At 38.2% G+C, this 24,209-nt stretch overlaps 1 protein-coding gene across 2 annotated transcripts in view; it reads right to left on the bottom strand.

The window, feature by feature from the left end:
- HGF (hepatocyte growth factor) overlaps positions 1–19,865 on the bottom strand; it is a 57,378-nt gene extending 37,513 nt beyond the window's left edge. For both annotated transcript variants that reach the window (XM_015629534.3, XM_015629535.3), the window contains exons 1-4: positions 19,625–19,865; positions 7,673–7,838; positions 2,924–3,036; positions 2,186–2,300 (exon numbers count right to left, since the gene is read on the bottom strand). In XM_015629534.3, the coding sequence (XP_015485020.1) occupies positions 2,186–2,300; positions 2,924–3,036; positions 7,673–7,838; positions 19,625–19,700 (470 nt within the window). In that variant the 5' untranslated portion in view covers positions 19,701–19,865. The remainder of the gene's footprint in view (positions 1–2,185; positions 2,301–2,923; positions 3,037–7,672; positions 7,839–19,624) is intronic.
- Between the last annotated feature and the right edge of the window lie 4,344 nt (positions 19,866–24,209).

The following is a 24,209-nucleotide window of genomic DNA, read 5'->3' as shown; positions in this document are numbered from 1 at the left end:
CTGATAATTTAGTTCATCTACATTAGGTAAGGAAAAAAAGAAAAAAAGCCAAAAATTGAAGCCAGTAAAAGTAATGGTAAAAACAGATTCAACCACAAAAAAGCCATGGAAACTAGCCAAAAGTCTATGAAGCACTGGTCTGCTCTTCGACCATTTCTCTTTGAGCCCTTTTTATATTGGGTTTTTAAATATAAAATTCTCTAAGGGTCTTGAAATCTATTCTAGGATGGAAATGACAATAGACAAAAATCTGTGCTAAGATGTAGATGAAAAAAACAGGGTTTTACTGGGCATCTCTGTGTTTTGGTTGAATACAAATAAATAAAATTATAACTTGCTAGATTGAAGCAAAAGTTTAAAGTTTCAAGTTTTTTCAATTCTTCTTAGAAATATAATTAAAAATCATTAAAATACATTTATCCCTTAAATATGAATTTATTTTTTTTTTTCCAATGGCACTTTGTGATAATCAGCTGCTGAGAAAAACTGACCTAAAAAGCTGAGTCTTTTGTACTAATAAGTTCCAAACACACCACTACTGCCTGCTTCTTCCCACCTCCCTCATGTCTCTGATGATGAAATCATATTTTCTGATGTTGAAAAACAAAATTAGCATGCAGCCACCTCATTTATCCGGTGACCTTTTAAAAATTAAACTTATTGCACAAGGCAGGAGAAGAGTCACTCTCATAAAATTCATCATAGAAGAGTGGCTGTCCAGATGCATGGGATAAAACTGTGTATGCTGTGTATTAAAATGCTATTTAGTGGTAATGTGTGCTATCCAGACACTTTCCTTCCTCTAATTATATCAAGTCACATGTATACTATGTAGAATAAATGCTCATTTTTGCTTAGGGTATAATGACTTAGAATTCTTTCACTTCTGGAAGTTGAGGATATACGCTTCAAGGTGTTGAGTCTCAAGAAGTCATTGCTTTGGGATCTGGTGGCATTTATGGTATGCTCCCAGTTAACAGGTCTGGTCCCAAACTGAAAAGCAGACTCTGCTGTCCATACTGTAAGAGCCAAGTCCACTAAGTCCAAGCCTGAGGCTCAGCTTTGTAACACATCATAAGGGAACAGAACTCAACTATCTTTTGCCTTTTAATGTTGTTCCAAGATATCCTCTTGCACACTGGATTGATTTGGTCAGGACAGGACTGAGCAGTGCACAGCCCAGCTCCTCACCAGCCATCTCCAGTTTGGCTGCTCCTAAACAAATTGCTGACCCTGGGAGAACAGAGCAAAAGGCAGCAATGTGGATGGATATTAAGCTTATGGGTGAAAGGACATTTTGGTTTTGTCTCTTAAAGTTGTACTATCCACATGGCTAAAGCCAGTACAAAAATGTTTAAATAGAAGTTTTTAAAAAGTAGACTGGTACTTTGTAGCCCTTTTATTGGTTTCTGGGAACATTTGTTGGGGATTAATGTTTTTACCATTACTCCTCCTGGCTTCAGGTTTTGGCTTTCTTCTCTTTTTCCTTAGGGAATCAACTAGATTTACTCTCAAAGTGTAGGTTTGGCCTCAGTTTCTCACTGTACCAGGTCCTAAGCTGAAAAGGTAAGTCCTGTGCATGGTCCCTCAGTCTTTAGTTATTGATTGTGTGATCTGAAGGGAAAGATTTCAAAAGCCTCTTCAGTCCTTTCCATGGATTTGTCACCTGGCCTAAGTGTTCCATAGAGTTTAACATAGTCTATAAATAACAGAGAACTGACAATAAATATGAAAAATATACTAACAATATTATACACTAAGAAAATAGGTGTCTAGTATCCCCTGCTTCCTAATGTGGTTTTCAAAATTGCTCATTCCTTGGGAGTCAATTAGAAAACAGTGATGAACTTTCAGACTCTGGGTTGAAATAATGCAGATGTTTTGTTTCTGCCAGTAGCTAAGAGATCAAAAGGATATAAACAGCTAAAAAATCCAAAAGAAAAAACCCAAAAAAAACCCACAGGAAAGAAAGAGATACAGACACAGAGGCTGGCATTAGGAGAGACCTCTTTGGAGAAAGCCCAAGATAAGGATTTTCTGGGATCTGGAGAATGGCATCTCTTGGAGAAATGCAAGGATATACTTAAGAGATTTTGTTGTCTAAGGTTAGTTTTCCCATAAATTCTTATGCTTTATGGGAGCTGTCTGTGCACTATTCCCTTTGTCTCTGCTCCTGAACTCTTACCTGTGCTCATGGGGGATCATGGAATTCCAGGCCTGACACTGGATACCACTTTTGGTAACAGATATTGTTCCTTTATAGTCTGCTCCTTTTCCAATGATACAATTTCTGACATAATCTATTGAAATAGAAGAAAATTAGGGATTTGGTTAATGTATGAAAAATTAAAATTCATCATCTGTTTTCAAATAAGAATAATATATTTATTAACCTTTACATACTTAATTCTTCAAAGTGCTGTTTATTTTTTTACATGCAAGCCCATCCTTTTTTTTTTTCCAAATATTGATCACTATCTGACCCAAAAAAAAAATAAATCCTGGAAATGTTTCCAATGTATCTGATTGAAGAAAACTCCATGTCTGAGGACTTGAGTATCCTACTCATTAATGACGTAAGTAAGAGCAATGTTAAGTAATAAATAGTAACTCATACAACTGAGCTGCTCAATAGTAAACTGAAGTACAAAACTGAGACTAGTATGTATGTAGTATGTAGTGTGAAACTAGTATGTAGGGGAAAATGTAGATTGGAAAACTGACCAGCAGCAAGTATGTAGACAAATTTGCATGACAGCAAGCCCAGGATATGTGTAGATAAAACTGTAGGATACAGCTTTCAAAATGCATAAAAGCATCCATGTCCAGGATGTTCCTACAACCAAAAAATCACTGACTGACCTCAGGGGTTTTTTTTCCCCTCCCTGGCTGGAAAAACAAAATCAGTAAATAAATCAGTTACCCTTCTTTTCATACAGATCAAACGCATGGTCTTGCTTCTTTCTCACACCATTTGTCAAGCTGTTGAAGGATAACCAATGGCACCGTTTTGTAACTCTGTCATAAGCAAAGGCCCTGCAAAGAAAATCTGGATGAGAAAAAAATCTCTGTGTGGTTTATAATAATGACACATGGCCTGCCAAGGAGCATGCAATGACATCAGATTTATTTTTACTGGGAAAGTCAGAGAAACAGTCCAAATTACTATTTAAACCCACAACTGTGCTGACAAGAGCAAAGAAACAAAGAAATTAAATTGATGTGGTCATTACATTAAATACCAGTTTGGATGTTCACACTAATCTAAGAGTTTCCTTGTCATTAAAGATCTTTATTTTAAAACTTAGATAAATGTGACTGAGACAGCATTTGTGTCCTCAGTTATTCTGCTCTCTGGGAGAAAAAAAAAAGAAACATGAAGACTAAAACATCATCTTTGCTATGTTCACAATATGCCTCTGAAATAGTTAAGTATCTCACACTGATGGATTGAGAAAAATTCAAACACAAGGAATCTGTTTCTTGCCTAGAACAACAGAGACAACAGAGTTGTTTAAAAACAAGAATATTTTTATTTGTAATAATAAAATAAACTGTGATAGTGTACCTAAAGTTTTTCCTTACTTACTTTTGGTTTTTTTTCTCTTATTTTTAACTACTTCCTAGGAGTGAGTACAATGTGTGCTGAATGGACTAGATATGGGGGAGGGCAAGAAAGACAAACAAATCCACAGAGTAAAAATACTTTCTTTCAATACTTGATATGGAAAATGCAGACCTTTTTCTCCTATAACAGTTTTGAATGGATAGTCTTTAACTATAGGTAAAATATTTAAAGGATTTTAAAATCACAACTGACCACCTTGGAGGGGGCAACAGTTATTCCAATAAGGAAATTTTAAAAAAGAAGAAAAAAACTCCACAGGTGTTTTTTCCTTAATTTTTCACTTGAAGCAAATAATAACTGACATTATTTCCTCCAGCCTACCACAAAATCTACATTTTTGTCACTCATCCCATACCTTCTGAGATATTTATTCTCATCTGAGAAGGCATTTTAACACTACTTGATAATATCCAAGAGTCACACAGATTTCTTACACTTCATCCATACTTTGGCTCTGCCATACTCTTCAGTACTGCATACAAGAAGTTCCTTGATCTTCATTTAATTCACCATACAAGCTTTCTATGTGAGATCTTGCTGGCTTCAGTTAAAAATGTTACAAGATCCTATCCAATCTCCCCAGTCTTCTCTCTTTCAAACATCTTCTTCATTATCGTTTCCATCACCAAACAGATTTTTCATCCAACTGCTCTCTCTACTCTGTTGACTCCAAATGTTTCCAACCTGCTAACCTTCATCCCTCTGCCCTTGTGCAGCCTTCTGTTCTCTTCTGGCTGATTCTCAAATTTGAGCATATCCAAGTGCCTCTAACTCCATCTTCACAAAAATATCCTTGACCTTTCCTGCCTTTCCAATTACATTCTGGATTCCGCTCCTCCCTCCTGAAGTGGGAATGCAGAATGCACTGTTTACAAACTATTCTTTCAGTTTTTGCCTTTCAGTTGCCTTATGGTTTCTTTCCAGTTTGGCTTCAACCACTTCTTCATATAAAAGTTTGTAACAATCTTTTCTTGGACCCAAATTTGAAGGGGTTTTATACCTCCAAAGTCAACATATTTGAGCAAATTCTTGGACTTTCTTCTACTGATACTGCCGATCACAACATTATTTTTTTTGTTTCTCTTTTTACTGAGATAGTCTTAGATAGTGTAGATTTTTTTATCAGGTACTGAAATTCTATTGTCTGTACTGAAATCCCTTCCTGTGTAAATATAGACACTCTGAACAGATAACAAAGACAGTGACAGCTTTGCAGCTGAGGAAGGGACAGGTGCAAAAGTCGCCTGTATAGCAAATAAAATAGTACCTATATTGGCTTTTTTAACCATAGGAATTGTAGTGGGAAAAGCTGCAAGGATGTCTGTAGGAAAACAGAGGGAGCAATGGACTGCAAAGGGTGGTGAAACAAAGGAATAGAACAGTTCAGCAGCAGCAGCTTGATAAAACTGATAGGGAAGGCAGGAAAAGAGGTACAGAGATTTATGAAGTCAAAAACACAGTGTAAGTGAATCTGAGAAGTTCTTTGATGGAAGATTTTAGGAATAATGTTATGAAAAAGAAACAAGACTAGATAAGGATCTTGTAACTATGTTGGAAATGAACAAGATCTGTGCAAGCATGACAGCCAGGGAGTAAAGGAAATATCTGTTATGAAAAGTGGCATATAATAGCTTCAACATAAAAATGTTAGAGCTAAAACCAGAAAGGATTAATGATTGACCAAGAAAATGCTCAAAATTTACTTGCAAGTGATGCAGAAACTTACAATGAAGAAATAAAAAGTTGTCTAATTTCCCCCCCCACTCCAGAAAATAAGGAGTACCTGAACCTTTACAAGTCTGTAGGGCCTGAAATCTGCTACTTTCATCACTTTCTGGCAAAAAAGAAACCTAATACTGATCCTGCTTGTATACCTCACAGTGCACAGACACAGATGTTGTTGCTCCCAGTGCTATTGTCACAATTATGTTACAAAGCAATTCCATTTTTAAAAGCTTGCATACAGAAAATAAAACATCAGTGCGGTGGCCCAAGAGATGGACTGCTGCATGGATATGGAGTATAAGAATCAAGCCATGAAAATGTCAATAAACATAGGAAATTTCAAGTTTCATATTTCAGGCATTTAAAATGTCACTTTGTGTTTCTTCTTAATTTAGAATGCTCCCACAGCAGGCAGGAAGCTAATTGGTTTTCATTTAAGTTGGCAACAAATTTCACCTTGTAGTTACCATGTGCTGGTATGAAGTTAAAGACTGGGATCCTAGGAATAAAAGGGAGTAATTAGAAAATACTGGATCCTTTAAAAGGGAACACATGTAAAATGTGTGTTTACAGTAGCATCAAAGAAGGGTTCATACTACAATAGGACCCATATGAGGCCAAAAGTGAAACCACAAGAGTGTTCTGAGATTCCAGAAAAGAAAATCCCACGTGCTCTCTGCACAGTGGTAGCTCAGGCAAGACCTCATCACCTACACCTCTACTGCTAAAGCAGATTTTTAGCACTGTCCATGCTAAAAAGCTGACAGGGAAAACAGAAATTCAGAGAGTCATCAGGATCTGTAATTCTTCTCCACACTCAATGCTAAATAATTACATGACAGATTGCCATTCTGTTATCTGTGAGCAGGGCTTTTCCAAGCTCTGCTCTCAAAAGTCCCTCATGTCTCCTCTATGTTGTTGCATTGATTCATTAAAGTAGAAATTGCCCCTTAGGACATCCATCAAACACTGTCTCAAAAAAAAAATAAATCTGCAAAACAATTTTAAAAATTCTGAGAGATTCTAAATTAATTTTATTATAAAAGAGAATAGACACATATATTAACTTGCTTTTTATTTTCAGAACAAAAAACATAGCATTCAGAGCAACTATAAGTGGCTTGAGAAAGTTTTCCTAAACTGGTGCTAGAATGCAGAATTGTTGTTTGCTTGGTGTTATTCAGAATTTGTTTTATACTGTGATACTTAATTTTGCAATACTCCTTGTTGCTGCTCATCAGAACTCAGGGCTGTCTTGTACTGAATACAACCTGATCCTCTTGGCAATGACATCAATGGAAGTTCTGCCAGTGGGGAAAATATTAATGCCTGGAAATATTTTCTGTCTGAAAAAAGTTAACTCTGCTCATTATTTACACATATAAATAGTCAAAGTACAGAATGATACAAATGAGATCTTGCAACAATGGAATTAAAGGCTTATGGAAGAATTTAATCACAGTTGAGACCCTTCTCTGCCAAGGAAGAAGTTTTATTATCACATTTTGCCTAGCTTCCATTTGTACCAGTGGTCAAAACTGTTTGTGTTTCAAGTTCAGGGTCACATTTAGCCCAGCACTCACCAGTGCAGAAGTGATCCACTGTCTCCAAGATCTGCATTCATGGCTTTCATTCATTGCTCATGGTCTAGACTAAGAGAGGCCAGGGGGATCATATAAGTCTAATACTTCAGAAAAATTATAGTGATTTGTTCCAAAAAATAGTAGAGAATGTGTACAAGGCAGACAAGTGATCAGCTGCATGATGAGTTTCTAAGAGACAGCAGATGCTGAAGGATGGCTATCCACAGCCCAGGTTTGATCCCAGTGTATCAGATTCACAGCACTTGCCAGTGAACTTCAGCAGAGAGTGTATCTGTGCTCCATGTGTGAGGTTCTCGTTGATTTCAGCAGAAGTAATGTGCAAACAATGAAGACAGAATATGGTCTGAAGTGGTGCTGAAATCCTGCAGCTGTGATGTGTGACAATAACCATTTTATAAGAGACATAAAAATCTCAGAAATCTTCACCTAATGCTACATTGCAGCCCAAGTCATCTGCATCTTAATATTTTTTTCAGCTATGTTATGGAAAGGATTACATATTGGACAAGCTAAGACAGGCAACTCAGATAAAGCCTCTAAAAGCCTCAGAAAAGACTGACACATGCTGGACAGGTAGAGCCAGATCACTGAAATCAAAAAATCACAATCCTTGGGTTGTTCTTGGTACAAGCTGCCACTGATGATAACTGCAGAGACCTTTGAACAAAAGAGATCTCTTAGGGGTAAAAACAGACAAAAGAGATACACAACTTACTTGCAAGTGAAGGAGAGGCCCTTGTTCCTGCTGCATCTCTTTGCACATTGCTCTGTGGTATTTAACAGCTTCGTTTTTACTTCCAGTGTTTTGTTTACTTTAATGAGCATCAGCTCTCCTGTTTTTTTGAAGTCATGAAGAGGATTTCTCTTTTTTCCTTTACCCTCTAAATAAAGAATTAAAGAAAAAAACAACAAAATAAAACATTGTTAAGAAGAATGCTGAGAGTAAATGGTAAATGCTGAGATATGGATATGGATAACTTTTCCAAGGAATTTTAGCATCTTCAGTACCTAAAGCATAAAGAATCTCACAAAAATAGGGTATAAGCATATACTGCAGAAGAATTGATTATATTAGATGGTGATTTCCATTTTTAAAACCAAAATAGTAGGAAATATATAAAGACTAGTTTAAAATAAAGACATGCTGTAAGAGGGTAAAAGGAAAATTTCTCACCCTTTGTAAATTTTTTTAGAACCTCCAGAATATGCCCAATAGTTATCTGAGATCTTGTAAATATTTGAAAAACTCAAGTGAAAGAGTATCACTTGCTGAATGAAAAAAACTGTTCTTAAAACAATACATTTATCAAAAAGTGCAAAAAGAAGGGGATTCTGGAAGTGACACAAAATAATCATTTGCCCACTCGCTGCTCCAGTGAAGTCTCAGTGTGAGTGTTGTGCCCAGTTTAAGTGTGACTGAACTAGAGTTGTTAACTCACAGAAAAGATTATAAAGTCAAACAGAGGCCATAGCATGGAAACAGTCTGCAGTGTTGCAAAAATTCCTGCAAAAACGAACACAATGATCTCGTTTCCATTGCCTATTGACAGGCCCTGTGGAAGAGGTATAAAATAGAGGGAGGAAGACTGGTTAGAGATGTCTGGCCAAAGTGCAAGAGGAAAGGTCTTTGATATATGCAAGAAAAGTCCAGAGTTTCGCCAGTGTTTATTTATATTTTTGCATTGCATTTCATGAAAACCAGTCTGCCAGTGAAGGCTGCTCCATTGTCTGTGAAGGCAGATGAGCACATCTGGAGAGTAACTGTCCCTATTCTGTCAGATGAATAACACAGGGAGAATAAATTGCCCTGTGGATCTATTTCTCCTGTTTCACTCAGTGATCCCAGATGATCTTTTTGGCTTAGATGGCTTATCCATGTAAGGTAGGTGAATAAATTCCTCCTTAGTTTACAAAGTAGATAATAGTATTTTCCATAACTTATTTCCATGTAACTTTATTCACATCTGTCCTTTCATTTTTCTCTACAAACTGCAACAATAATAGAATACAAATTCTCCAGTTCATATTATTAAATTTTGCCAGAGTTTTTCCAAAAAAACACCTCAGTCTAGTGCTTTGAATAGATCCTCATGCATGTGCAGTGTACTTAGGCCAGTTTTTCTTGGTGCACTCTGCAGAAGCTCAGAATAACTGTAAATTGCAGAAGCTGAGGCTCTGGAAGAGTTAAATGACAGCTCCACATACAGAAAAAAAACCAAAGAGGGCTTAGGGGTGTTCCCTTTGCAGAACTTCCATCCTGATCACTGATCCATTTTCACTGGATTCAGCTAAATCACCCCTCTCAGTGGCCAGTTATCCCTAAGACACACAGAAATATAACAAAGACATTTACATTACATCTCATCAAGCTTCATCTTTAAAAAAAGAAAAACAAAACATCAGAATATCTCTGCTATAACATCCCTTCAATATAATAATCTTCACCCCATCCTCCTGTCTCTTTTTGAACTGATGAAAGTAAACTGTGCTACTCTCCAGCATCTAACAACTCACAATTTCAATCCTAATCACAAAACATTAAGAAAAAAAAAGAGTTTATTTGCTTTTAAATATAATTGTTATTATGAAGAAGCTTTTGACTGAAAAATCAAATGCTAATAATTTTGGCATTGTGTTAGGAACTTCTATCAGCTCTCTTAAGCATTTTAAGCCTTCAATTTGTACAGTACACATGCACCCAAAATGAATCACTGCACAGAGAAATGTTATTATAACTTTTTCATCTTAAGGGTCCGCATGCTGTTACTGGAAATGGTGGTGTCTACATTGAAGCTGCTTTATTTTTTGTTGTACCTGTGATAGAGCCAAAGTGCTTCAAAAAGGACTGGATTTGCCCTTTAAGACAACCAAAGGAAAACAAATCTGCTATAAAGCTTTTGTGGTGTATTTCTCAATCTATTATCTTCCAAGACATACTTGCTCATTTTGTGTTGTCTCAGCCAAGATTTTTATGTCAAATAGTGGTAGGAATCTGTGAGAAATATCAAAGTATTTTCTTTCAGTTCCCGATACTAACATTTCCCATCTACTGATAAGTGTCATTATCTTAATTCCTAATGATAACAGCTTCTTAAACTCACCAGCCAGCATGCAAGAATATGATTTAAAAAATCAAGAAATTCTGTTCTGCCTGAAAAATATGGTGCAGAGTTCTGCTTTTTCTTTTTGTCCTTCTTTCCCTAGCATCTTCCAAAGAGGATTATGGGTTTGATCTTGCATTTAGTAATTCATAACAGCCTGATTTACTTTAGCTTTCAAACAACAACATTCTACGTCTTGCTTATAATCCAAGAGGCAAAGGGCCAAGTGCATCTGTGGTGTGACTGTTAGAAACATCAGAATAATGCAAAGCACTACTTTAACAATTCTCACAACAAAATATATAAAAATAATATTCTTTTTGTGTCAAATTATGTGCCTTTATTAATAAAATGTTAACTCAAATAGTGCCTTAGGTATTCAGTATGCTATAACAATGCAACTAATTTGTGATTGCCATTCATTTAAATTTTTTAAACTTTGATTTATCAGGATTTCTGCTCATTTTGTGGGCCATGTCCTCTGATGTTTCATGTAGTTTCATATCACATTACCAAGGAAGTCTGACATTCCACTTAAATTTGAAAATATCAGCAGCTGATTCAAACACAAAGGAATCCAGTCAAATATGAACCAACATTTTTCTCTTCAACAGAAACAATCACTAACTAAAAATATTTCTTCAGTCAACTTAAAAAAAACCTCAAAAAGGTGAGGGTGATTCCATTTTCTGTTTCTTAACATGAAGTTGAACCAAAAAGAAAAGAGCTCAGTCAGTGCCCAAGGAAATTGGAAATTGAAACTGACACATCAGCTCTAGTAGGATGCAGCACTGGACAAGAGCTCCATAATTTCATTTGGGATTTCCACAGTCTCCCTGCTGGTGTTCCCCATTTTCATAAGAGACTTTAAATATTTCCTTAAGAAAAAAGATTCCTCACAGGGAAATGCATTTACCTTGGAGCTACAAGAAGTCACCTTTCAGTTCCCTTACTAAATCTTCAAATGAGATTTCTGTACAGTCTTCTGACAAGAATCATTGACTGAGACTGCTCAAACTATAGGGAACCTGGAGGAAAAGATTTTCAACAATACCTTTTCTTGGAGCAGTTCCAGTCCATGTCAAATAATTTAAATAATCAGAGATGATCAAAATTGACATTCTGCAGCATTTTTGTAAGAAAACTCACCAACAAATTGCAGTGCCTGTATTCTAGAACTTTCTTAACTTTAGTTTTTGTTATATTTATACATAAAGAACCAGCAACACAGAGAACTGTGAGAAATAGAACCCACAGTATGAATATCATAGAAAGACACTTTCTTGATTAACAAGAGAAACAGGTTTGAATCAGCAAAGGTGTTTGTATTTTGATCTCTCTTTCTCTCCAGTTATTCTGTAATCACTGGGCTGATAGAAAAATGACATCAAAATAGTTAATTTTTTTTACTTCTAGCCTCATGTCCCACACCAGAAAAGGGCTTTGGGCTCCCAAGCTGCAACATCCCTCAATTCTCAAACTACCTGATTATGTTCTGTATCTCAAATTAAAACTTACACCCTGCAGAATTAGTCTGATACTGAGCTATATGAGAGTAGAGAAATGCAGCATAAATCTAGTTATTGGTTATTTAGAGTTTAAACACCTGAGCAAATCACATTTTACACCCTCAGCTCTTAGTCTGATCACAAAAACATTTGGTTTTGCATTATCTATTTAGTAGTAAAAAACCCTAATATAGAAAATACAATACCATTGTTGTGGTAATCCCAATAACATACAGGGTGTGATAGGGCCCAAAGACCACCTTTGTTCATTATAATGAGATCAAAACATTACTTGTGTTATCGACAGCAAAATTTTACTAACAGATTACCTGAATTCATGTGCTTCATTGGTAATCCCTTTCTCCTTCCTCCACCCCTCCAGCTTTTTCTATTAAAGATGTACATTTTAGGCTGCAAAGTTATGGTATTACAGAGCACAACTGGAGCACTACAGCTGCCTCCCCTAGAAAAATCTTAATGTCCATGGACTTGTTACAGACTACAAATCTTTTATTAAATACCAGTAAGGATGCACTCAGCATGTCAGCTTCCAGGGTTTCCAAATTCCACTCTTTTCTATGCAAATGTTAGTACCTTCTTAAAGAAGCACACCTTTAAGACTCCTAATAATGACAGAAAACTTATTCCTTTTGTCTCTTTTTAATCTTGCATCCCACTTTATTATACAGAACAAAACCATCAAAACTTAACACCAAGTTTTTCAAATGGAAAGTTAAATACATTTAAATTAAATGTTTATTTTTAAATTGAAATTCTTAATGAATACTTGGTGCTTTGTGATTGAGTTTTATTTCCCTCTTCTGTTTGTTTAGACTTGAAGAACTTGAGCATTTTTCTATTTATTTGCTTTGTTGAGCTAAACTTCCAACTGTATGAGGACTTTTTATGACTTTCAGTTTTTTTAAAAATATGAACACTCACTTAAAAGCATCACTGTTCTTTGTTTGTCAGATGTAAGAGATAAACTAAATCTATAGGGAAAATAAATCAAGAAAATGAAGATACCTGAATTCCTTAGACTAGAAGATGCTGTCAGAGAACTGCAGGAATCATCTGCAGTCCTTCCAAATGGAGAATGAAACACAAAATAACATGGCATGTGGAGAAATATTTAAAAGAGGGAAATTGTCCACAAGCTGTGCAGGAAGCACAAAGAAACTGATGATTCAAAATATATTCCAGTGAAGAAAAATGGTCATATAAAGTGACACAATATTTCAGAAATATGAAACAGGCATAGGCACTTTCCTTAGTATCAACTGGTATGTTAGATCTCTGTTTAATATTTTGCACCATGTTTGTAATGCAATAAAGTCACTTGACCTTGAGCAGTTCATAGATGGACTAATTAGAAATTGACTTATTTGTGTTATAACTGATAACCAGGTCAGAATGCTAAAATGAGATTAGCTATTAATTTAATTTTGCAAACAATCATCACTGCAAGCTGAAGTAAACTGGATTTTCCCAATGAGCTAGGAAAAAAAAATGATGAGGGGAATATCATGTGATTTAAAACTTGGATGCAGAGGGTGGGAAATCAGAAATCTACCATCCTATCAAAGGGCTTTAATAAAAAAATAAAAAAATCCCCAACATTAAACACACCTGAAATAAACATAGGAAAGCACAGTTCAACGCAATAAATATGTCAAACATTTTATTAGAGGACACCATACTTGACAAAAAATGCATGGTAGCTTATGTTCATAAGTTTCTGAATGGGAAAAATGTGCAAAGCAAAAATCTGCAAAGGAATGTATTATTACAATGTCAGATATATCAAAGCAGAATGCTTATCTAAGCATAAACATTGACAATTTAATACAAAAATTAAAAACAAATCATGTTTATATGCATAAAATAGCATTGGCAAAACTTGTGTAAAAATTAAAAATCAGTGAGTGGGGTTTGAAAAAAAAGCAAGAGTTCTCATCATATACAGGTTGACACCAGTATGCAATTAGAGTGAGGTATTTAACTTGTCTATAAAATATGATAGAAGGGTTAGTTTTGATTATATTCAATAAATTATTTCCAAGACAATGTTTTTTAAAGGATATAAAACATTGAGGGTAAAGGTATTCTGGTGTGTGCCTCAGTATTATAACATAAATATACTGGCTTCATCAAGAAAGAAAGAAAAACCAAACAAACCCAATCTTCACCAGATGGTAAAAGTAGATGTTACTAAATGTTTTTGGATGCAACATGCTTAAGTTAACAGCGTGGTCACTTTGAAAAGAAAAGATGTTAAAGATGAATGCTGATATTAAGATGATTAATAGGCTCATCACAGTATTGCTATCTGTGTGAACAATTAGAAAGCACTTTTTCAATAAATACATTCAAGGTAATTTTGTTTCTTAAGTCCTAACAGGGTCACTTTACAAAAAGAATTAATGCTCAACACTTTTAATTTACTTTCATTTACTTTGACTTTTCCTTCTGCCTGTTTCAGTATCAGAAATATCCAGATTCCTGGCTAGAATGCAAAAAGTGAACACCTTTTCCAAATGACTTCTCATTTGGGGAGAGAAGGAAAAAAGAAAAAAGAAGAAAGGCAGGCCAACATAATGAGAAACTGGAACAATTTGAGCTGTGCCCAAGAAAACAACTTTGTAGACTGGATAGGCTTAAAAATGCCAGATTAAGTTTAATGCGGTTATTTATGTAAGACAATAATTTGGCGTAAAAGAAGTTTACCAACCATACCCATAAAATCTGCAGTCAGCTGTGTAGATGGAAAGTCACCAAAATAAAACCAGCTGTCCAGGAGGCATCTCTAGCTTGTCAAAACTAAACAGTTTCTCAGAAGTACCTGGAAGATGATGTGAATATTTTAACTTCTGAAATTTATCTTCTTGGCACAAGAGCCTCATGGGAAAAAGCACAATTTTTAGAAAGCAGTTTGAAAAATATATATAAAACTATCCATAGAATATCTATATATAATAGATAATGATTTCCGTATTTCTACTTTGGCTCTCAGTCTAGTTGTTGAGGAGATTCAGGAAATTCAAAAAGATATTTCTTTCTGGCGTTACATTACCACTCACATCACAGAGCCCCACCCCCTTATTAACAACTGCAAAGACTGCCATGTAACTGGGAACCCAACTTTATGCTAAGTCCTGCCTTTGGAACCCACTCCTATAGTCAGCATGAAAGCTCTAGGAGCTAAGGACAATGCTAACAACTGATATTTATATTCTAAAATTGGATGGAAGCTGCAAATGGACAGCTCTTTTTCTTCCAAGAAAAGGTTATCTGATCAGCAGGATGCTGGGACCCACTGGCAGAAACAAATGTGCTGCAGTTTGTACTCTGACTTACTGTATCTAACCTCTGGATAAATTACTGAGAGGATTTTCTCTTGTAAGATTTGTCTTCTTATGCATTGTACATATTGTGCACAAGCATTAAATCCTCACCATGTTCCATTGCACTCCACAATCTTTACAAGCACTTGGTGGCTCTTTCAAGGCACCCAGCATCTTGTGCCCTTCCTTTGTGATGCTGTCCCAGCCAACTGGAATTCTGGGCATGCAGCAAGGGGTATGGAGAAAAGCACAAGTAGGCAGGGCAGGGATTGGGCAAGACAAAGAATAACAGATGTCTGAGGGCAGCAAAACAGCCCCTGTGAGGAGTGATGAGAGCCTTGCTGCATGTTGTATACATAAAAACAGTGCTGCTGGCCAAGGCAGCGAGTCATAGGAAAAGCTGGAGCTGAGGGGGACAGAGGCAGCAGCCAGTCCTCAGCTGGGCCAGCAGCACCGAGGACTGCCAGGCACGGCTGGGCTCATCAGACAGCACATGGGTGGAGGCCCACAAGGCACTGAAAACTACAGCTAGACTTTGCCAACACATTTGATTAATCTGGAGCATGTTCCCAGCTCTGCTTCGCCACAGTGCTGCTTTGCATGTAGGTACTAACCACATTCAGGAGCAGCTCTACAGCCCTCTGAGGGCACTGCCACAAAAACCTACAGGAAAAGATAGGGTAGCAGTGAGGATGTCCTCACCTCTTCTTGCCAGCTCTTTTTAGCTGCCATGTTTTCCTCACAGCAAAGTTTTGCTTCCATTAGGGCAGCTGTCCTACTACCCTTGCTTCCCAAGTAAGCATGGAGATCAATCCTTCCTCACCTCCATAGTCAATCCATTCTCACCTCTACTTTCCAGTCTCTGCCATTCCACCCCACCTCAATGCTGATGGGGAGAAAGTGAAATTCCAACACTCAACCAGTACTAGTAATTGTAAAACATTCAGGGCAATGCTTTTCACTCCACATCACGCTTTTACTCAAAAAGAGGCCCAGTTATCCTGGTTTCAAACCTCCTTGGAAAAGTTTGAAATACTTAAGTGGCAAACTAATGTTCAGCATAAAGATCTGAAGGGAGATATTCTGCTCTCTCAGGGAGACTGCACATTTCCCTTCCAGCCCTGGCCTCACTTGAAGTATTACAATAATGACAGATGAGCTCCTCCAATAAGAGGCTTTCCTTTCCTTGACTTCAGTGGTCAATTTTCCAGTTTTACGCAACATTTTAATCTCATGTCTTTCAACTCTATCTTCTCCTGCTATGTTGCTTATGAAAATGGCATTAATAGAAACAGAAAATCTGTTAAGCAGGGTAAGTGCTGTATTACATGTGAGAGCAAAACAAGCAGCCCCTGGCACTGAGCACCAAAAGGATTCCATTAAACAGAAGGAATACACTCTTCCAACTGGCACAGTATCATTTCACTTTGTTGACAGTATATAGCATAATGATTATCTACAGCTGGGATGGGAAAGTATAAATCACATTAATTTTTAAAAATATACTTAGCTATGCAGACCACAGGAATACACAACTTTCAAAAATTGATTATGGCTATGGAATTGGATTTTATTTTTCTTTAAGTGATAATTATATATATAGGAACTAAGAGCAACTCCCACATCTTCATTAGCAACTTCTTCAGATCATCCAAACTACAGAATCTGCTTTAAATAAATTTAAATAAACACACTTGGCTGGCAGTCTTCTCACAGAAAAATGTATCTTTAATTTAAATAAATCTTTAGCATTCACTCTTTTGCAAATGCCAATCTACTTGTTGCTTTGATTAAAGAGTCATTTTTAGTTTCACTAGATGAACATTATTAAAAAGATACTTCCCAAGAATACTGAATAATAAGTATTTTTGAACAAGAATGAAAATTCCTTGATCAAGTTATTAGCTATAGCTTAAATTCTTTGTGCAAGTGACAGAGACTTAGAGAATATTGATAATAACTAGGCAAGCAGTCTATAGGAACCATGCACATTTATCTTTCATCAATCATAGTCTTATCTTTTATATATTAAAGAGAAACTCAGAAAGTGATAGCGTAGACAGCTTGCTGACATTTTAATTTCTTGTGTTTTCTTCACCCTCCTTTTTCTTTGCCCCTTAATATAACCCAACTGTATTAGTCAGCAACTTCTGTTACACAGGACATTGTCTTTGCACAGAAGTTAGGGCATGGGATTACAAACCCAGAATATTCATTCACAGAAGAAGCTATGTTCATCATTATGTACATTTGAAATTCGATTTAACAGAACAGCACTAGAAGTATGGATGTGCATTAGCAAAAGATGTTTTAATTCATGTTTCAATTCTGTTTTCATTATTTATCTTGTTTTTCATATCTGAAAATAATAATATGTATGCAAATCTTAATCTTTTTTAAAAACATCACAGTAAAAAGGATCCATTGTCCTAAAGACAACATGTATGTTTACAAAGCAATCATTTTCAGAAATGATCCAGAAATTTGTAAATTGTAATTTGTACTTCAGAAAGAAGTAGCACAACTTTCTCTTGCCTACAGTGTAAATATACAGACACTTGTGTTGAAGATCATGTATTTTTAAAAACAAGGTAAGCAAAATGGCAGCTTGTGATAAGTCCTCTTTCTTGCCAGTAAGGAAAACAACAGGATTAATTAATATTAGGGAAGGTGGAGGAGGAAAATTAAGAAAATCAGGGTTGTCAAGAAACTGTCACCATGAGAACTGGTCTGAAAACAAGTCCTACTCTGAAAAACCCTGAAGTTTTGGAAATATAATTTTTCTCCTCATCAGGGTGAACTATTCACTCCTAAACTGGAGATCCCCTTGGTTAAGGCACAACCCTATTCATCAGCCCAGTAGTGATACAGGCAGTACAGAAAGTGTCTCTCAGTGTCCCTCTCAAAATATCAGATAGGTCCAACATTCATTGAAGCTGGTAAACTACAGACCAACACTAAGGCCTACAGTCAGGGACAACAAGGACTTTCTCTCACTCAAGTAAAGCACCCTGACTTACCAGGACAGCAAAACATGACCTAGCTTCTTATGAGCTTGGCTATAGACTAGCTGTGTACCTTTGGTCCATGGAATGAAGTGTGTGTTTTTGAGTGTGTCTGCAGTGTTTATTTTGCATTTTTATTTCTACCTAGCCCATCAGTTGATGAGCTTCTGTCACAGGTGAAGAGCAAGCTTACCACAAGCTATTGGAAATGTCCCCTGCTGCATATTTCTCTGTCATTTGATTTGAGGGAAACAAACCAAAGAAATTTTCTCTTTAACAGGAATTATTTTTTGTGAAAAGTTTCAATGTGTCAGCATTTTCCAGTAAAAAAACCCAAAATATTTTCTCAGAAAATTCCTAACCAGGTCTAGTCATCACTTTTCAGAGAAGCTGCATGTCCAAAAAATGGAAATTCCAATGTTCATGGAAAAGGATTTCCAAAGAGTATAATATGACAGTGTCTGTATCTCTGTGTCACCTGCTAAAGAATGCCTGTGAAAACAATATCCCCAGTGAGCAGACTGAGCTCAGAAGCTGTAATGAGATTGATCAGCATCCTACAGAACCACATTCTTGCTTGCAGGGGGAAAACAACAGGTTTTATTGCACGTGATGCTGCCAGTTTGTTTTTGACTTGCCCACTCAGATCACAAAATATTCCACTTTGAAATCCCATTTCAGAATATTTTTTTTTATTTTTTTTTTTAACTAGAAAGTATCTAGCTATATCTTGGAAGCCATCAGCATTCCTTGCTCAGTGCCCTCAGATATTGCCCCAGAACTCAGCTGCCACAGTTCCCTGCCCTTGCTTTGCCCGCTCCTGGCAGATTCTTTCCCTGAATTGTATCTGTCCTTTGTTTCTGTCTGTGCAAAGGTCTGACCCTAACAATGTTGCCGGAAGGAAGGAAAGGTTTGTAGAAACCTTTACAAACTTTTTTCCTTAAACGTCTTCCCAGAGGGCCAATAGAAAGCACAGAGTTGGCTCTTCAGATAACCAGTCCAGGGGGGACACTTCAGGAAAGAAATTCAGCTAAAGAGCATCCAGCACTTGATTACTTATTGTTTGTTCCTTGCCCCCCCTCCATCTCCCGGATTTCAGCAGGAACATCTAATGAAATTACAAGTATTTCAGTCTGGAAATAGCATGTTCATGCTGTTGAACTTCAGCAAGGGCATTCCCGTACAGCAACGCACTATCCCGTGCTTTGGGTATTCCTCGTCAACTTCTGGTATTTAACATTTATTCTACCACTGCAAATTAAGGATACACGGTCTCGTCCTGATAACGGCCGGGAGCACCTCTGGGCAAAGATGAGGTTTCCTTCCCCTCTCTCCCGGTTTCCAGGTCTGCCCGTCCTGAGCGAGCCCCGCGCCGCCCTGGGCACGGTGCGGGCGGAGGGGAGCGGCAGTCGCTCCGCAGCCGCGGGCCGGGACCCGCCTCCCGCAGGGCTGCGCGCCCGGAGCGCGGCTCGTCCCGAGCGCTCGGCTCCGCGCCGCTGCCACCCCGCCCGGCCACGCACGGTGAGGCTCTCTCTGCCAGCCCACCTGCGGGCTCCCACCTGCGGGCTGCGGGCTCAGGGCTCCGACCTGCGGGCTGCCCCCGGCTCGCCGCCCCAGTGCCCTCCGTGCCGCGGCGGAGCGGGGGAGAGGGGACGTGCTGCGGCTGCGAGGCGGACGGGGGTCGCTAGCGAAGCGATAGAAGAACTGACCTGCCGCGGGGATGGCGGTGGGCAGCAGCAGCAGCTGGTGGAGCAGCAAGGCTGGCAGGAGGTGGGTGGCCCGCATGGTGCTGGCGGCCCCCGCGGCGGCTGGCGGGGAGGAGAAGGGGTGATGGCTCCTCGGAGGGACCCCGTGCACCGCCGGTCACTCGAGGAGGCAGAGTGAGCCGAGCTTTTTATTGCGATGATCTAAGTTTGTTGTGTGATTAACTAGAAAGATCTGGGTCCCAACTCCCTCTTACGGTAAGAAACTGTTTAACAACATCCCCTCTCTGCCTCTTCTTCTCCTCCCCTCCTCAGGAGCTGCCTCCCTTCCCTCCCACCCCTCAACCAGCCCAAGGAGAGGGCTTCCATCGCCTCATCCCTCCCTCCCTCCTTCCCCACCCCGCCTCTCTCTCTCCATCCCTAAGAGGCTCGAGAGGAGCAGCCCGGCCGGGCTGGGTCCTCCAGCTCTTGGCCCGGGGCTGGTGGCTCCTGCTGCATGGTTCCCTCACAGCCCCCAATTCCATCTCACCTGCAGCCAGAACAGACCTCTCCTTCCCTGCAGACATGTCCCTTCACAACGTCCCACGTTCTGCACCTGCCCCCTGGCCATGATCATCCCCAGGCAGCACCTCCATCCACAGCCATTTCACTGGGACTCTCCCACCCCATGGAGAATTTCACTGTAAGGAAACACCTTTCCTCTGACCTGCCCACGGCTGCCACCGGCCTGGCCTTTCCATCACCCTCTTTGGCCATCTGACAAATGCCACTTCCCCAAAATTGTGGCAGCTCTGGGGAATTTAAAGGTCAAGTATCAGCTGCTGGCGTGGCTCCATGGAGACAAGCTTCAGTCCAAAGCGATGCCTGACCTTCCTTCTGTCGCAGGCAAAGTCACTGTAATTCTTCTCTTGCACTTCATTTTAACCTCATGGAAGCAATGACATTGGGTTTTGTTTAAAGTCATGAGACCGGCCTTCATGACACGCAAGTGTTCGAAAATAAACACTTGAGGAAAAGTTTTGCTGTAATTTAAACTGTTCCTTTCTCCCATGCATCCACCTACCATCTAGGGCAGGAGTGTGTGACAGCAGCGGAAACTGTTTCCCTCCATTTTCCACAAATAAACCAGAGACCTACATGTGGCCCCGTGCCATGAGTCAGAAAAATGTGTCTCCTTCCCAGCCCGGACTCCTTAGCCCATATCGATGATTAGCACCTTTGAGTGAAACAGCTGTTCTTAAAAGAATAAGTTGTTTCCTGATCCACAGATAACTTTTAATCAAGTATTTCCAATATATGGGAGTGGGATTTTTACCCAGTTTGTGCCCCAGTGGCAAAAGTTAAAATTTCCATTTGGGAGTTACTGTCTTACAAAATGAAAGTAAGGTGACAAAAGCAAGTTGAGAGACAGTCTGTTAAGAAAATATTTTGAACATTTGGTATTACAGGAAAAACACAATAGTGTGAAAAAAAAAATACTTTCTGTTGCAGAATGAGCATTATTTCTGGGGGTTTTAGTTGATTTTTTTTTCCCTTTTTTTTCTTCCAAGAGTAAAAGTTAATTTCCAGGAATTTCTTGGAGATGTACAACCTGAGAAATAGAGAACATGTATTCCACAGGCCAACAACCTTGTGTAGAATCCTTGTCCACTGCAACTCATAAAACATGGATTTCTCAGGTTTTGTTTTCTTTTTTTCTCACTGCCAAAGATAGACATAAGTATAAACAAAAAGCAACAAAAATAACCATATCACTATTCTGAGCCCAAAATAGCCACATTCTGTTAACCAGATGTATTTGACTTCTTGTCCATGCATGTGCTGAGTGACCTTTTTTGCAGAGGACAGAACCATGGACCATTAAAGTAGAATTTTTTACCACTGACTTCCATGAGAGGAACATTGGGCCTGCATTCAGATTCCTTCTAAATTTTAGGAAGATTGCTGTGTATCTCTTGAGGACTAAGGTGCTCCTTAATGGAGGAAATATTCTCCTATATGGATTCCTATTATTAATTCTATTAATTATAATGTGGATTATTAATGATGTGTCTCAGTTCTGTAGGAGAGTTCAAGTTCTGGTCATAAGCTTCTTCAGCTGCATATATTGTGCTGGGCAGGTGTAATTCCATAATCCTGCTTCTTCATTTGTCCAATTTTGGGCCCTACTTGACGATACCTCTGCCATAAATATCTCCCCTCAGAGGAAGTCAGGGCACATGGACTGGAGGGCCAGAGACAGAAGGTACATGAGAATGAGAGAGATCCTACAGATTCTATATTCAGATGTTCTATTTGTCAGCAGTCAGGACAAAGATTTGCATCTGGATCTATGAGAGGAAAATGCTTTTTGATGGCACATCATATAATGCAAAATGCAGCATGGTTTTTTTTCTGCTTCTTCTTGCCTCATATATTTTGCAATGGAAGCATGATGTTGTATCAATTCAATCAAATTTTACCTTGAAGTGAATTTTCAATATGAAGGAAAGCTGCAAAAATTACATTTTCATGCTTAAATTTTCAAAAAGTATTCCATATTCAGTTTCAGTCTTCACATAGAGTAACTAAAAATTGAAATACAATATTCAAAAATAGTAGGCTTAATGCAATAATATTTTGTTTTCTGACCTTTTGAGGGCATGTTTTTGGACCTATTCATCTCTTTCTCTATTTCTGTTTTTTGGGGCTTATCTGAGAGTGGGGATTTTTGGGTTGTTGGGTTTTTCTAATTGTTTGGCAGCTCTGCAAACTTGCTCTGATAACCTGGCTTTCAAATCAGTGTAGCTCTGTATTAGGAAAGTAGCATAACATTGCTGCAGATGTTATCTGAAAATAAAAGAGTTACTGCACACTTTACCAAAGATATATTTGCTCTGGATTGCCTACACGAGTGAAAAATTTTGAAAAAACTTTATTTTGGTTGGAAAAGTAAGCAGACATGATGAAACACATAGAAACTGCTATTTTTATATTCTTTTTTCTGACCATAAACACAGTTGAATCTGTTTTTCAGATGTAACTTGCTATTCAGAAATGCTAGGTATTCACAGTTTGGGCAGGAATCCTTACATGTATACAAAATAATAAATCACAATTAGATTCAAAGAAAACTTTTCTAAATATACCAACATCTCTCATATGAAGCAACACTTTTGCTCAAAATTATCTTTTTTACTTCTTGATTTATCTGGTATAGGTATCAGTGTGGTAAAGTCCTACTGGGGAGTAAGCCAAACAAGTAAGTGCTTGCAGTAATTATTGTTAAACACAGAGCTGATGGATGGAAAAGTCTCAGGCTGCTGGACTAGTTTAAATAAAGCAATTGTGTTTCACATTTCAAGAAATATTAAGCTTTATTGTCTTTCTTTTATAACTTGTTCTTGAGATTAGGAACAGAAAAGGCTGTGGTATGGACCACAAGATTTGACACTGCTGGGAAAGGCAGAGTTTAAGCAGAGTAACAGCACCAAGCTCTAGGAACACGTGGTACTTTCCAAGATAATACCCATGCCTTTTTCCTGCAGGAAAAGAAAGGGAAATAAGGCGTGAAGACTGGAAGGAGGAGCAGGAAGAAATGGATAACAAGATCCACACACGAGAATTAATGTCCAGTTGAAAGCAAAGGCTCAGAAACTTCACGGTCTACTATTCTAGATTCAGTCCAAAGGACTTTGCATGTCATCATACTAAATGTTGCAGATCTGACCTGCTGGTCCCAGAGGGCAGATTCACCACACCAGTCAAGCGTGGAGAGCCCCATGTGGTGGAGAGGGAACGTGTGGCTCCTCACATGAGGCTTTGTGTTGATTCCCCACCAGGGAAACCCCAGAATGAAGACAAGCTCCAGAGTGGCTTGTTCGGGCTTGATTCCACCCATTATAATTCATATGTGTTCATAACATTCAAACATAGATAATTTACAATTCTTCCTGCACCCAGAGTCCCAGGTGTTCAGGCCCAGCTGCTAAACCCAAGCCAGGTAATCCAGCATTCATCCCTGCAGTCAGTTAACAGCATAAATCCTTTATGGTTTTCCTGCCTGGGACATATGGTAATTGCTTTTCTCATATTTGCTATATGATAAGTAAGAAGAGTTAAGATGGATAACAGAACAATTTTTAAGTTCTGGTGTGAATGTCGTTTAAGTAATTTATGGAATGGTACCCAAGGGCAGCAGATGATAATGCAGCCCATCAGAAATTAGTAATTCTAATATTAGAGAGAGAGAGAAAGAGAAAGAAAGAGAGAGAGAAAGAGAGAAAGAAAGAGAGAGAGAGAGAAAGAAAGAAAGAGAGAGAGAAAGAAAGCAAGAAAGAAAGAGAGAAAGAGAGAAAGAAAAAGAAAGAGAAAGAAAGAAAGAGAGAAAGAAAAAAAGAGAGAAAAAGAAAGAGAAAGAAAGAAAGAAAGAATATATACACCACATTGCTATTAGTAGGAATATCTATTAAAATTTTATCTGATCAAAATTTGGATATTTCCACACATTTTATTTTTATCTATATGGAGATATGCCTGCAAAATTACTATTTTCATTAAAATTTCCAGTAATATCCATTTGAAGTTTTGTGGGACTTGCTGCACTATGGTT

Source organism: Parus major, chromosome 1A, assembly GCF_001522545.3.
Source record: "Parus major isolate Abel chromosome 1A, Parus_major1.1, whole genome shotgun sequence".
NCBI lineage: Eukaryota > Metazoa > Chordata > Aves > Passeriformes > Paridae > Parus > Parus major.
Note: the sequence above shows the minus strand (reverse complement) of the source record. Positions and strands in the feature narration are given on the sequence as shown.